At 39.9% G+C, this 16217-nt stretch overlaps 1 protein-coding gene across 1 annotated transcript in view; it reads left to right on the top strand.

The window, feature by feature from the left end:
* SEMA5A (semaphorin 5A) overlaps positions 1–16217 on the top strand; it is a gene marked incomplete at its 3' end in the record, with an annotated part of 517268 nt that overhangs the window by 483167 nt on the left and 17884 nt on the right. The window contains exons 17-18 of the mRNA XM_017863400.1: positions 10335–10560; positions 15493–15711. Coding sequence (XP_017718889.1) covers positions 10335–10560; positions 15493–15711 — 445 coding nt within the window. The remainder of the gene's footprint in view (positions 1–10334; positions 10561–15492; positions 15712–16217) is intronic.

The raw sequence follows: 16217 nt of genomic DNA, 5'->3' as shown, positions 1-16217 counted from the left end.
CCCTGCTTCAGCTCTCGCTGGTCAGGCTGCAGCAGCTGACCAGCACCGATTGTCCGGCACTCCCTAGTGAGATGACCCCAGTACCTCAGTTGAAAATGCAGAAATCACCGGTCTTCTGTGTCGCTCGCGCTGGGAGTTGGAGACTGGAGCTGTTCCTATTAGGCCATCTTGCTCCGCCCCCCGTGTTTTTACTTTTTAGTCCGCTTCTCTTTCATCCTCCTCTCTCTTCCACTTACCTTTCTCAAACTCTGTTTACTGTATTTCTCTATCTCCATGTGATCCACTTTTTATTGGCTCCTGCATATAAGTAAGAACATGTGATGTTTGTGTTTTGGGGCCTGACTTATTTCACTAAAGATAGTGACCTTCAGCTCCATTTGTGTTGCTGCAAATGCAAATGACATGATTTCAAGATAATTTCTTTCTTTTTTTTTTTTTGAAATGAAGTCTCGCTCTATCACCAGGTTGGAGTGCAGTGGCGTGGTCTCGGCTCACCGAAGCCTCCACCTCCCAGGTTCAAGCAATTCTCTTGCCTCAGGCTCCTGAGTAGCTAAAACTACAGGCGCCTGCCACCATGCCCGGCTAATTTTTGTAGTTTTAGTAGAGACAGGGTTTCATCATATTGACCAGGATGGTCTTGATCTCTTGACCTCATTATCCGCCCACCTAAGCCTCCCAAAGTGCTGGGATTACAGTCATGAGCCACCACGCCTGGCCTCAAGATATAATTTCTAAATGAGCAAAGAAGACACCATGTATTAGAAAGAAGCTTGTTTTTCTGAAACCATACAGTTTTGTACTTTTATTGAGGTGTGGTTGGCATACAATGCACTACATGTTTACAATGATAAAAATTTGATCAATTTTAAGGTATTTGTACATTCATAAAACCATTAACACAATAAAGGTAGTGAACATGTCCATCAACCCAAGTTTCCTGATTTCCTTTTGCAACACCTCCCTGATACCCCTCCCAGTACTCCCTAGTCTCAGATAACCACCGATTGCTTTCTGTCTCTCTGCATTAGTTTTCATATTCCCTAACATTATATGCATAGAATTCTACAGTGTCACTCCGTTTTTTTTTCTTTTTGCTGACTTTTTTATGTGTGTGATTATTTTCAGATATTTTGTTGTTCTGTATATCAAGAGTTCATTTCTTTTAATTGCTGAGTAATATTCCATAAGATTCTTCGTTTAGCTTTCCATCTGCTGATGGCTGTATGAGTTGTCTCAGATTTTTTGACTATTACAAATAAAGCTTTTGTGAACATTCATGTACAAGTGTTTGTATGGGCATGTGTTTTATTTTCTCTTGGGTAAGTATAGAGGAATGGAATGAGTAGGCTATGTGCGATGTATACATTTGACTTCTTAGGAAAGTATCAAACAGTTGTCAAACAGTTTTGTGCCATTTACAATGCTGTCAGCAGTGTATGAGATAGAGCAAACCTGCAGAAATGGAGTTACTGCATAGAACAGTGGGATTGTGGATTAATTTCTACATAGAAATACTCAACTTTTTGGCTATAATGTTCGTTTCACATTTTTTTCAAAACATTTCTATTGTATTTTATTGTGTTTTTATGACAATTAAGAGTAGTGGAAAGAAACCAGGAATATCTAAAATCTCTAAATCATCAACCTATCTTCAGAGTAACTAGCATATATTGAAATGGTCTTGTAGCATTCCGAATATCGAGTCTTTTTCCCTTCTATGAGCCACATCCAAATACATGCACTGGATGTTTATTTGGGATGGCTGAGTAAATATAAAACATTGTGTCCTCATCAGCATCTGATACTGTCACAGGATTTTGGGTTTGGGGGCTTTTTTTTTTTTTTCCTGTTGTTGTTGTTTGAATTTTAGTCATTCTAATACATGTGTAGTGGTTTACTTGTGGTTTCAATTTACCTTTTTCTAAGTTTACGTATGCTTGTTTTGTGATCACATATCTTTGTTGAAATGCCTACACATATCTTTCAGCAGTTTTTCTATTAGTTTTATACTCTAAACTTTTAAAATACATAATGAATGCAAGTCTTTTTATCAGATATATGATTTGCAAATACTTTCTCTCAGACTGTATAGCTCACCATTAGTTTTCTTAACAGTGATCCTTAAAGGGCAGAAGCTTCTGATTTTGATTAATTCACTTTAATTGGTTTTTTATTTTATGGATGATGCTTTTGGTATTTTATTTAGAAAATTTTTGCTTAACCTAAGACCCCACAGGTGTTCTCATGTGTTTGCTTCTAGGAGTTCTTTGGATTTGGATATTGAACTATGATCCATTTATGTCAATTATCATAGATGGAACAAGTTATTGATCAAAATTCATGTTTTCCATGTTTTCACATACGGATATTCAATTATTCCAACATCATTTTCAGAAGAGACTATGCTTTCTCCATTGAATTGCCTTTGCACATTTATGGCTTACAAAACAAATCAATAAGCCATAAACAGGTGGGTCTCTTCCTAGACTTTCCATTCTGTTCTTTTGCTCAGTCTTTCTATCTTGATGCTTACACTGCAGCATCTTGATTATTGTACCTTTATAATGAATCCTGAAGTTAGAAAGTATAAGTCTTCCTACTTCATTCTTCCTTGCCAAAATATTTTGACTATTCTAGATACTTTGTATTCCATATGAAATTTAGAATTAGCTTGTTAATTTCTACCAAAAATGCCTCCTGGAAGTATAATTAGGATTGTAGTGATTCCATTTCCTTTCATTATAAAAGTCATGCACCTATTTATTTGAGATTTAATCTTAAGTATGTTATGTTTTGATGCTACTTAAGTAGTGTTCTTTTAAAATTTTAATTCTGGTAGCTTGTTGCTGGTGCATAGGAATGAAATAATATTTTATATTTACATTGATCTTGTGTTCTGCAGCCTTAATAAATTAATTTATTACTTCTAGTAGCTTTTTTTTTTGTAGACTCCATAACATCTTCTACATAGACAATCATATTGTTCATGAATAAAAATATAATTACTTCTTACTTTTAATATGGATGACTTTTGTTTCTTTTTCTTTCCTGATTGTACTGGCTAGAACTTCCAGTTTAATCTTGAATAGAAGTGATAGGGCCAGACATCCTTGCCTTGTTTCTTATGTTAGGAGGAAAGGACACAGGCTTTAACCATTAAGTGTGATGCAGTCTGTAGGTTTTTAATAGCTGTCCTTCATGAAATTTAGGAAATGTATTTGTGTTCCAAGTTGAGAGTTGTAATAAGGAATTAATTTTGATTTTATCCAACAATTTTGCATCTATTCAGATTATTATACAAGTTTACTTCTACACAGTTCATATGATGAATTACATTAATTGAATTTCAGATGATAACCCAGTCTTTCATTGATGACATACTAGCCATTTGACCATGAGGTATTAACCTTTTGGTATATTTTTTGGTTTGATTTATTAAAATCTTTTTAAGAATGTTAACATCTACATTCATGAGGAATGCTCACCTGTAGGTTTCTTTCCTTCTGTCTTTGTCTGGTTTTGATATCAAAGTTGGCTTCACAGAACGACTTTGGAGATACTGTCTCATTTGCAATTGTCTGCAAATGTTTTGTATGTTACAGCTGGTATGTTGCAAGTTATTTCTTTCTTATATCTTTGAGGTCTTCCTTGAACATATGGGATGCAGTTATAATTACTGTTTTGATGCTGTTGACTACACATTCTGTCATCTGTGTCATATCTGCATCAGTTTCAATTGACTGATTTTTCTCTTCATTCCAGGTTGTGTTTTTGGCTTCTTTCCATACCTGGTAATTTTAGATTGGATGCAAGACATTGTGAATTTAAACTGGTAGACACGTTTGTTGTCCTAAAAATATGCTAGGGTTCTCTTTGGGGACATAATTAAATTATGTAAAACCAGTTTGATGGTTTTGGTGCTTGCTTTTAGTCTTAGTTACTTGGGATCAAAGCCACGCTTAGTCTGCAGTAATTTTTCCCCACTGTGGAAGCAAGAGCCCCTTTTGTATCCAACCATGAAATGAGCTTTTACGTTTGCTCTTTGAGCAAGCGACTGTTCCTGGTCCTGCTGTGGTACCAACCAATGATATGAGGTCTTTTACTTTTGCTCTTTGAAGCGAGCACTGTTCCTGGTCCTGTGTGGGTAACACACACTGTTCCCGCTGACGATTTCAGGCAGATCTTTCCCTACTCCTGTGTAGTTTCTTCACATGAACACACTGATTTTTTAAGTCAAAACCTCTGTTACCTGATTTGTACTCAGTTGAAATCTTGATAGGTGATTTTTCACGTCACTGACATGATCACTTTGTGCAACTTTCTCCTTTCCAATAATTTCAGCCACTTTGGCATTCTCCAGTTTCCAAACTGTCTCCTCAGTCTCTAGCCTGTGCCTAGGTTTCTGCTCCCCATGCCGTGGCCTGGGAACCTTCTCAAGGCTATAGGCTGTGGCAACCATGGGTCTCCCCTAATATGTCTCCTATTACTCAGGGATCACTGACCTTCATTGCCTGAAGTCCAGTACCTTAAGAACCATTATTTAATATAAATTTGTGTTATTTGGGTAAAAGGGTTAATCCAGTTTCTGTTACTCCATATTGGTGGGAAGCAGAAGACACTCTGTGACCATATAATTTTGAATCCACCACCTTCCTTTATATACCTTCCTTACTGGGTACAACTAAACTAACTTCCAGAACTTCCAGTCAGTCTTTGTTCTGTTTGCCACAGGCTCCTGGGAGCATGGTTCTACTTACATGTAGATGCTTGAGTATTGTGGCTCTTTGTAAGCACAATTCAATTACTTTGTTATTTATCTTATGTGAATTGCTTTCAGTCTCAGCAGGCTAAGCTTAGTTACTGAAAGAGAACTTGATAAATGCATATGGAAACCATAAGTATTCCATATGAGAATAAATTTAGTTTACATATTCAGCTATGGATGAGATGACTTTAAGGGTAATTTTTGTGCTTCACTCTGAGCATGTGGTATCAAAATTCTGCTTGGATTGTCTCCATGTCTCTACGTTACTTTCAGTGTATGAAATACAAGATATGTTAATTTTCTCAAAGGAAGAATAAACAGCAAAACAGGAGGTTCCACTTAACTATCTAAATCTGTTCCCCAAATGTATGCAAATTTCATCTCAATAGGCTTATCTGTTACTTAATCAATATGATTTATCCACTTACCAAAAAGTGTTACTATGCTCAAGATTGCTAATATAAAATAAACATGACAAAGTTCTTGCTTTTGACAAATTTGCAGTCTATTAGTGGATGCAGAATTATAAATAGGCACTTAAGCTTTAGGGAACTACAAGCTTGCATTCTGTAAATCAGGTCTATGGTGATGGAGGCCTGAATTAGAAGAGGCCATTAAGATGGAGAGAACAGAAGGAACACAGGAAGCCATGACTGTAGAACTTGGCATAGAAGTAAGGGAGAACCAGCAGCGTGTCTCCCACGTTGCAGGATTAAATGTTTAAATGAGTGCTTTTGTCACTGTTGACTGGAATACATAATACATAGGGAACATATTTGGAGGAATTATTTACAATTGCTTTAGTAAACATTCTTATCTCATGTTTTCCACCAGAATATTAATAACTTTATGTGCCAAATCATAATAGTTAGCTTCCTGAAATCCTTTTTAAAATCATTTATCTCTTTAGTATTAAGTGCAGTGTTGTTAAAGTTCCATCTACATTTGGATAGTTGCAGCAGCGGTTCTCTAGTAAATTGTAACATACATATTCAGTTAAGCCATATAAGTGATCACAATAGAATTAAATCACTTCATGATTTTGCTCATTAAGATAAAACAAATTGGCCATACTATTTCTCACCATTTCATAATTTGATACTTCAAGTGAATGTATCATAATTAAATCTCAAAAAGCACTTGAAAGGAGAAATTCTGAGTTTCACGTTAAGCTTTGAACCATGAGAAAATAAGAACATACGAATAGACTGTTGTTGGAGGCTTAGATCTAAAGAGACTAAACTGATCTTTCTTAGCCATAAGCTGTACCCGCCTCTGGGAACAACACACAGATGCCAATGCAGACACTTGAGCCAGCTTTCAAACACATTTGTGCCTCATTCATTTCAAAAATTAGACTTCATCTCCATAGAAAGAACGAAGCTTACAGTGTGGGAAACCCAAGAATTATTGGTGGAATCCTTTAAATATGTTTATGAAGATGTAATATTTTACTAATTTATAGGTAATGCTGCATTTGTGAAGACCCAAGACCAGCACTCTTCAAACAGAGGTCCATAAACAGCACATGATGTTTGTTTGTTTGTTTGAGATGGAGTCTCACTCTGTTGCCCAGGCTGGAGTGCGGTGGCACAATGTCGGCTCACTGCAACCTCCGCCTCCCAGGTTCAAGTAATTCTCATGCCTCAGCCTCCCGAGTAGCTGGGACTACAGGCACCTGCCACCACGCCCAGCTTAATTTTGTGTTTTTAGTAGAGACAGGGTTTCACCATGGTGGCCAGGCTGGTCTCGAACTCCTGACCTCAGATGATACACCCACTTTGGTTTCCCAAAGTGCTGGGATTACAGACGTGAGCTACCACACATGGCCAAGATGCATGTGTTTTGAGCCCATTTCAGCAAGGAGCTCTGGGATGCTTACCTGGCCAGGCTGGCTCAGAGTGAGGGAGGGAAGGGCCGTGGCATATGGCATTTTCAATCCAGAGGTGAGAGCAACCCCATACCAGAGGCACAGAGGGTCCAAGACAAGGGTTTATTGCTTTCCTGTCGTGTGGTTTTCATTCCAAGTGAAAGAGATCACACACGTGTTGTGCCTGGCTTTTTACATGATTGGGTTTCTGGCATTCATTGGGGCTTTTTCATTTAAGAGGCAGCATTCAAAAGATGCCATAATAAAAGATGCTATAAACACAAGAAAATGAAGTCATCTATCTTTCTAGTATTTGTTGATGTAGAGATGGTGTAGGCTGGGAGGAATGCCTGGAGAGTATTAAATCAAAGAAACAGCGATGATCGCTTTACATATTTTCTGTTAAAAGCCTGTGATGTCACAAAAATCCCGAGTGTTATCCACCATAAAAAAAATAAAAAATAAATGCATTGTAAGTAAAAAAAAAAAAAAAAAAAAAAAAAAGCTAGTTAGAGTATTGAAAACAGTACAAAATAAAGATCGTATTAGGTTCCCAGGTAAAGTTGGTGGCGTGGACACACAAGTTGCTTTCTATCCTACTGGAAACATACTAATACAGTATTAGAGGGATTGATTTTTCAAGGCATAAATGCACAAAGTCAGAATAAAAGAGAAAGAACCATGTTGTTTTTAAAAAGTAGAATCTAGAAATACATTGAAGAAGCATGAATTCAAGTCTAGCAGAGGAGAATTATGTGGAAGACAATGCTGACCAGTCCTATGATTCTTAGAATGGCCTGCTTGCAAGGCTAGCTGTTGACTGGCATCTGGGAATCTGGATTTCAGGAAGGTTTCTACCATTCCCAGATGGCAAGAGTGGCTCTCTGTGCTTAAATTGTCTGTACAAACAATGTGGTGTATACTGAAAGCTTCCTTGGGGGAATCTGGACTTTTGGTAAATGCAAAGCAAGGATGCTTCTGCAACCAGACCCCAGTGAAAACCCTGAGCACCAAGTCTCCAGTGAGCTTCCCTGGTAGACCATCTTCCCTGTACATCATCAGAACTAGCTGCTGGGGGACCTGAGTACATCCTTTGTGATTCTGCTGAGAGAGGTCTCTTGGTTGTGCCACCTGGCTTTGTCTGGACTTCTACCCCGTGTGCGTTTTCTCTTTCCTGATTTTGCTTTGTATTCTCTTACTGTAATAAATTATAGCTGAGAACACTGCTGCATACAGAGTCCTATGGATCCTGCTATCTAATCATAGAAACTGGAGGGATCTCGGGGACCTCCAGCACATACATGAAAAGAATCATCTCAATGCACACCAGAGGCCCCTCAGAGAGCTCAGGAATCAGCAGCCCGTTTTCTTTGTTAGTGGCAAAGTAACATTGGCTGACTTCTGTTTAAGAAGTTGTCAGACCTCCATATCTCTCTCCCACTCCACCAAGGAGACTAGACCTGCTATGTCTGACAGATGCTAGGAAGCTTATTTTCTGGAGAGGAAAACAGAGCATCTCTGGACCTCTGAGCACTGAGCTCAGTTAACTGGGTGCTTCAGAACTGAGAAAGGCAGAGTCAGATAAATGACTGTCTACTGGACACTGAGAGTTCAGCCCTCTTCCTCCACTTGGCTCCCAGATCCTCCATGGCTCAGTCTCCAGCATCCAGACAGATAAGACACTGGAGCAGTCTTCTCAGCGGTCTCTGAAGAGTCCAGCAGGAAAGGTTTAAGATTCTGACAAAGATTCTTAAATTCTGGTTAAAGATGCTTAACCAGATCTGACCAGGTCTATAGACTTCTCTGTCCTTAGACCTTCCAGTTAAACTTTTTAGCCCTCCACTCTAATTCAAAGCAGAAAACAAAGAATGTTCAGATCACAGAAGAAACAATCTAACAAGAAAGATAGCGATCCAAAAAAAGCAAAGGGAATTCAGCAATTTGAAGATACAGAAGCTATAGAGAGAGACTACAACCTTGAAATAATTCATGTACTCAGTGTATTCAAATCATCAATGTACTCAAATTGGAGAAAGTAGTGTGACCAAAAAAATAAGAATAGGATACAATGAAAGGGAATAATCAAGAACCAAAAAATAGACACAAAAAGGCTTTTGGAAATTTAAAATGTAGTAGATAAGATGAATATTTCAATCATCATTTTGGAAGATAAGGTTGAGGAAATCTTCCAGAAACTAGAGCAAAAGATGAAGATATGGAAACTATGAGATAAAAGATGAGAAATGTAAAAATGGATAAATGAGTTTACATCCAAAAGATAAGAGATGCAGCAAGAAAAGGGAGGGGGAGCATGAAATGAAGTAATCAAGAATATTTCTGCTCACGCCTGTAATCCCTGCACCTTGGGGTGTCCAAGGCAGGCAGATCACGAGGTCAGGAGATTTAGACCATCCTGGCTAACATGGTGAAACCCCATATCTACTACAATAAATTAGCCAGGCGTGGTGGCGGGCGCCTGTAGGCCCAGCTACTCGGGAGGCTGAGGCAGGAGAATGGCGTGAACTGGGGATGCAGAGCTTGCAGTGAGCCAAGATCGCGCCACTGTGCTCCAGCCTGGGCGACAGAGCGAGACTCCGTCTCAAAATAATAATAATAATAATGATAATAATAATAATTCTGAAACCAAAGGAATTTGTAGATTCAAAGGTTTACCAAAAGAACCCAAAGTCAAGTTTAGCGGTATGGTGATAAGTATCAAAATATGCAACTGAAAGAAGTGGAGAAATGATAGAGCAATTTTCTTATTTTATGATAAAGCTTAATGAGTGATTTATTCTTATTTTATTAATAAAATATTGTTAAAAATCTTTGATCCAGCGTCCATCACTAGGTGTATTATGCGTAAGGTTTCCCCTCCAGTGAAACCCATTGCTGTAAAATGGAGAAATTATGTCACACTGCATCCAAGGTCAACTCCTGTATCCCTCCTACTGGGCTCTGTGTTTGCAGCAATTGTATGTAGAATGCTTGTCAAATAAATCAGTAGGTGCTCCAGGCAGATTTGCATCATCTCCACCTGCCAGACCTCCAAAGCCACTGTGTGCTTATCTACCCAGGACCCTCCTACCTGTGAATCCAAGGGAGGTACCTGGGAGGGAGGGAACAGAACTTACATTTCAGTGTACTCTCAGGAGACGCTGAGAAGGGCTTTGAAGGTGTTAGCTGTGAGATGATAGGAAACCTTCTTATACGTAAAAAAGTCTCTTGCATCATTTTATCTTGTGGCCCCCCTACCACTCTAACACCTCACATCTGTGATCCCAGGTCTTAAAACATCCGTTAATCTCAAACTGAATATTATGAGGTTTACAGATCAATCTTTTCAAGAAAATGCTAAACTTAACATCAGAATAATGGGTACTTTCAGCTAGTCATTAAGTGAAAGGAAGATGATTTTTATGGGATCACTGGGGTTTTTTCCCACAAGCAATTAAGTTGGTTGTCTCATTCCCATTGTTTACACAGGAGAGACTGCGGATTCCTTTTGGAGATGTCTTGAACACCGAGCATTCTGTTGAATGCCTAATTTAACTTAAGTGTGTTTCTAGTTTGGTAGAGTAGCTGTGTCTTAGGAGCTGGTGTTTTAGAGACGCCTATCTTTCCCTAAAGGAAAGGAGCCCTTCGTGAGGTTGCTCTGTTCACCCTGTATGGTAATGCTCGCCTGCACGTTCTCCCCAGGAGTACCAGCCTTGCAACACCAACCCGTGTCCTGAGCTGAAGAAGACCACACCCTGGACACCCTGGACGCCTGTCAACATCTCTGACAACGGCGGCCACTACGAGCAGCGGTTCCGATACACGTGCAAAGCCCGCCTGCCCGATCCGAATTTGCTGGAGGTGGGAAGACAGAGAATCGAAATGCGGTACTGTTCTAGCGACGGTACCAGTGGCTGCTCCACAGACGGTGAGTAGTGATTCCGTGGGGACTGACCCACTTCCATGGAAGGGCCTTTGATCTTATCTCTAAGGTCATAAACAGCAGTAGGACCTTTTTTTTTTTTTTTTTTTTTTTGAGATGGAGTCTCGCTCTGTCGCCCAGGCTGGAGTGCAGTGGCTCGATCTCTGCTCACTGCAAGCTCCGCCTCCCGGGTTCACGCCATTCTCTTGCCTCAGCCTCCCGAATAGCTGGGACCACAGGCACCCACCACCACGCCTGGCTAATTTTTTTTCTTTTCTTTTTTTGTATTTTTAGTAGAGATGGGGTTTCACCGTGTTAGCCTGGATGGTCTCAATCTCCTGACCTCGTGATCCGGCCTCCTCGGCCTCCCAAAGTGCTGGGATTACAGGTGTGAGCCACCGCACCCGGCCTCTTTTTGGTTATTTATGGCTTAGCAGCCTTGAAAACAATGATCCCTGTACAGCACAACTGACTGTAGGACAAATTGAAAGAAAAGAGCCTTACTGTAAGAAGTTAGATATTGAAGTGATACTATGAAATCAGCCCCCCAGTAGCATTATATTTATTATAGACCCAGAATCATTTGTGTGAGATTTATTTAGTATCAGAAAATGTACTGGGGAAGCATCAGTGATCTTTCATACGTCTTCTGGCACTAAAACGTAAGCTGAAAAAAAGTTTTCTTTATCCCGAAAGTGCGCAAAGGCAATGGAAGTGCATTTCTCTTTGTACCTATAAAAGGAATTTTCTGTTTTTAAAAAGCACAGTGTGTGAGGATACTAGACTAGTCTTTGAAATCACTTTGCTCCTCATAATTGAGTAAATCCCTTGAATGCCATAGTAATAGCATGGAGAAAGTCCTGAGGCAGAAACCAGATCTGGCCTCTGCCTGGCCCTGACACCAAGTGGTCCATTTACCTGGGGCAATTCACTTTCTCTCCCTAGAGCTCAGCTGTCTCACCTGCAGAAAAAGGAATTGAGCCTGGTGGTCCTTAAGAGCTTGATGCTTTGCTTTGTTCTTCATTTCTGTTTTTCAGTCTCCTCTAATTGGGCAAAATCTCTTCCAAAAGAAAAGATACCAAGAGAAAAGGAAATGGATACTCATAGATGGGTCCTTGATACACAGTTTGATGAGAACAGTGATTGTTATATCTTGAGGCCATTTTTAGATATGCCTTAGCATCTTCGCACTGGTGATTCTACCTTATTCTCCCAACATGAAAGGACAGGCACCATTTATAGAGGAGGGGTCTTATACCCAGAGTGACTAGCCTAGACAAGTGCCACCAAGCTGATGTGTTGCCATATTGGACAGAATTTATCGTGGGATAAATTCATGGAGGTTTGGTGGATCTACTTGATGTTGCCACAAGGAAGGCTCTGAGACAGCGTGGTTCTGCGTGACGGCCACCAGCTGCTCTCTTGTCACAGATCACCATGACTTCTCCTGGGAGCCAGTGAACAGCCTGGATGCCTGGAGGCCCAGCAGGTGCAGCAGAAGCCACTTGCTTTACAAGCCTGCTTCCTCATCCTGTTGTTCTCACTGACATTAACTCTGTCCTGTCCTCACACCGCTGCTCACTGTAGTTCAGTGATCACACAAGCTCCTTGTTTCTTGAAGCAAATAAAAAGAGTCTGCTTTCATACAGTGTTTTATGTGAATAAACATACAACTTAAACAAATACCACCCCCCTGGAAAAATAAGTAACAAAATAATAGTCATTCTTTTTAATTTTGTAAACTCTTGCTGTATTTAGAAGAGATGGTATATGATGAAATACCAAGAGAAAGATAACTGAGGACTTAAAGATGTACATTTTATAAAGGATGATCTTGTGAACTCCACCTAGGGTGGTGAGATAAAGCACAAAATTTAAATGAAGGTTTCAGCTATCTTTCAGAAGTTTTTTCTAGTACAAGTATATCCCATGAATCTTTTCAGGATAAGTATATCCCACATAACTTTTTAAATGACTAAGACCCATGCAATTTTTTGGTTTTTGTTTGTTTGTTTGTTGAGATGGGGTCTCCCTCTGTTGCCCAGGCTGGAGTACAGTGGTGTAATCATGGTTCAATCTCAGGGTTCAATCAATCCTCCTATCTCAGCCTCCTGAGTAACTGGAACTACAGGTGTGCATCACCACACCCAGCTAATTTTTTATTTTTTGTAGAGACAGATTTTCTCCATGTTGCCCAGGCTAGTCTTGAGCTCCTAGGCTCAAGTGATCTGCCTGCCTTGGTCTCCCAAAGTGCTGGGATTACAGGTGTTAGACAGTGCACCCAGCCCAATTATTTAAGTATATAGATGTGTCCCATCTAATATTTGGGAAATACTTATCAAAAAATATTATTTATTTTTTTGAAAGTCACATTTAACTGAGTTTCCTGTATTTTATTTGCTCAATCTGGCAACACTATCTCTAATTTATTCACTTATTCTCTTATTTCAAAATGAGCTGTGAACTGTATTTCTTACGATATTAAAGAAAAAGTAGAAAATGAATGATGGTATTTCTCTGTACATCAACTTCAGTCTCCTTTCTGAACTTACACATTTTATTCCCCCCTTTTTCAGATACATATACAACCAGAGCTAATATTTGTTTTAATGTTCATAATATTAACTAAGGAAAATTTGAATACACATTTATAAAAGATAGTCTGTATTTCTTTCAAAAGTTGATCATGGACTTGTCTTTTTTTCCATTTAAACAACAGTTTTATTTTAATTTGAGGTGTGAAATTTAACATACGAAAACTTGGAATTTAAAAGCACTTTTGATAAGTATTAAACACTTGAAGTTTGAGAAATTAAGCTGATTTTTACCACTCCCTTTAAAAAAAGTTCAACATTGGATTACTTAAATATATGGCTAGATTTATATAAAATATACAATTAATGTTAATATATTATTTTGTATCTGACTTCAATACATTTTGTTTATTATACTTTAAGTTCTGGTATACATGTGCAGAGTGTGCAGGTTTGTTACACAGGTATACACGTGCCATGATGGTTTGCTGCACCCATCAACCCGTCATCTATATTAGGTTTTTCTCCTAATGCTATCCCTCCCCTAGCTCCCCACCCCTCAACAGGCCCTCGTGTGTGATGTTCCCCTCCATGTGTCCATGTATTCTCATTGTTCAATTTCTACTTACGAGTGAGAACATGCAGTGTTTGGTTTTCTGTTCCTTTGTTAGTTTGCTGAGAATAATGGTTTCCAGATTAACCATGTCCCTGCAAACGATATGAAGTCATCCTTTTTTTTTTTTTTTTTTTTTTTTTGAGATGGAGTCTCACTCTGTCGGCAAGGCTGGAGTGCAGTGGCACGATCTCAGCTCACTGCAAGCTCTACCTCCTGGGTTCACGCCATTCCCCTGCCTCAGCCTCCCGAGTAGCTGGGACTACAAGTGCCCACTGCCATGCCCGGCTAATTTTTTGTATTTTCAGTAGAGACAGGGTTTCACCGTGGTCTCGATCTCCTGATCTTGTGATCTGCCTGCCTTGGCCTCCCAAAGTGCTGGGATTACAGGCATGAGCCACCATGCCTGGCCAAACTCATCCTTTTTTATGACTGCATAGTATTCCATGGTGTATATGTACCACATTTTCTCTATCCCGTCTATCATTGATGGACATTTGGGTTGGTGTCAAGTCTTTGGTATTGTGAATAGTGCCGCCATAAACATACGTGTGCACAGAGTTTAATCCTCCTTTGTCTTAATGGCTTTGAGTTCTCATGATGGTCTCACATTTTGGTATTGATATCTTGAAAACACAAAATGGGACTCATTTTCCTCTGACCACATAAAATTAGGTTTGATTTGTGCATAGGTTTTCTTTATTGATTCACCACAGAATACTAGTTTATCATAGAAAGACACTTCTAATTCAATTTCTCTGAAGAGTATCCGGCCATCCTTTCAGAAACAGATTTTCAAAGTAAACAACAGAGTTGCTTAACAACGCCGAGAGTTGTTGGCACTTTTGTCTTCTGAGCACACTTACCCGGAACTTCACTGCATACCTTTAGAGTTATTTGTTAAAGCTGGTGTCACATTGCCTACATTTGAGAAGATTATGGAATATTTTTTAGTATTGTGAGTGGGAAGACATTTTCATAAAAACACATATAAATTTTGACTATGGCTAATTACATGACTTGACAAGTGAAAGTGCTCACTGTACACATCACCCACAATATGTCTCAAAGCCAGTTGGCTGTGATTCCTGCCACAGCAACTCCCCACTCACCCCACAGCCCACCTGCTGCTGCTGCTGCCTTTCTTGGCTCCTTGCGAAACACCTTTTGTTAGACAGTGTGCTCTAAACTTCACAGAAACATTTGGCAGTCACTCAGCGCGGTGTTCAGTTCTAGGGCATGAATTCTACGGAGCAGACAGGAGTTTCTCTGGCCTGTGATCCAGGAGCAGTTGACTTGGCCCCTTTCACCAGCATTAATTCACCTTTGAAAGGTTAACAGCTGAAAGAATAGGTTTAGAAAATGTCTGAATTATGTTTCCCTTCCTCCAGATGGAGGTCCTTCGGGGCAGGCTCTACCCATTGTGTCTGAGGGCAGTTTGTTGTAGAATTCCCAAGGGAAGTGAGAAAGTTGTATTTACTTTGTAAGAAGTTTCTTCAAAAAGTAAATGAACTACCTATATAGAATCTATTATTTATGGTGTAAAGGCTTCACCACATTCACAAATGGAGTTCTTGATTTCGGCCTTATTTCATAGTAACTGCAGAAAAGAAGCTTGAGATATAAGAGGCTGTCTGATTTTTGGCTACTGAAGTGTAAAAGGAGCTCGACAGAATGTGAGAGGGTAGTTCTAGACATAAGGCAGACAGCCGATACAGAATGAAAGTCAGCATGGACTGTGATTCTTCTGAAACTTGTAACAGAATCACACTTCACCTGTTTCCTTGGCAGGGCTTTCTGGGGATTTCCTGCGTGCTGGCAGATACTCTGCCCACACAGTCAACGGGGCTTGGTCAGCCTGGACGTCGTGGTCACAGTGCAGCCGTGACTGCAGCAGGGGCATTCGGAACCGGAAGCGTGTTTGCAACAACCCCGAACCCAAGTATGGGGGAATGCCTTGCCTCGGCCCATCTCTAGAATATCAGGAATGCAACATTTTGCCCTGCCCAGGTAAGTGGATTGTGTAATCAACAAAACATCTGAAAACTCAAGGGCCTTGGAGAGTCTTCTTATTTACCAGGCCTCACACAGCTCCCTGGCTTCATGTTTGAGATCTGTGTTCTTAATAAATGTCTTGGCTACACGTGGTTGCTCATGCTGGTAATCCCAGCACTTTGTGAGGCCAAAGAGGGGGAATCACTTGAGCCTAAGAGCTCAAGCCTGGGCAGTACAGCCAGACCCCATCCCTATGAAAAATACAAAAATTAGCCAAGTATGACAGTGCACACCTGTAGTCCCAGTTATTCTGGAGGCTGAGTTGGGAGGATTTCTGGAGTCCAGGAGATCAAGACTGCAGTGAGCCATGATCAGCCCACTGCACTGCACCCTGGGGAACAGAGTGAGACCTTGTCTCAAAAGTAAATCAACAAACAAACAAATAAAAAAATGTCTTGTGTGATGTCATCACCTGCTGGATTAGCCCAGAGTGGAAAAAGGAAAGAAAAATAAACCTCTTC

Source organism: Rhinopithecus bieti, unplaced genomic scaffold (assembly GCF_001698545.2).
Source record: "Rhinopithecus bieti isolate Rb0 unplaced genomic scaffold, ASM169854v2 scaffold_70290, whole genome shotgun sequence".
NCBI lineage: Eukaryota > Metazoa > Chordata > Mammalia > Primates > Cercopithecidae > Rhinopithecus > Rhinopithecus bieti.
The sequence above is the reverse complement of the archived record's forward strand: the minus strand, read 5'-3'. Positions and strand labels throughout refer to the sequence as shown.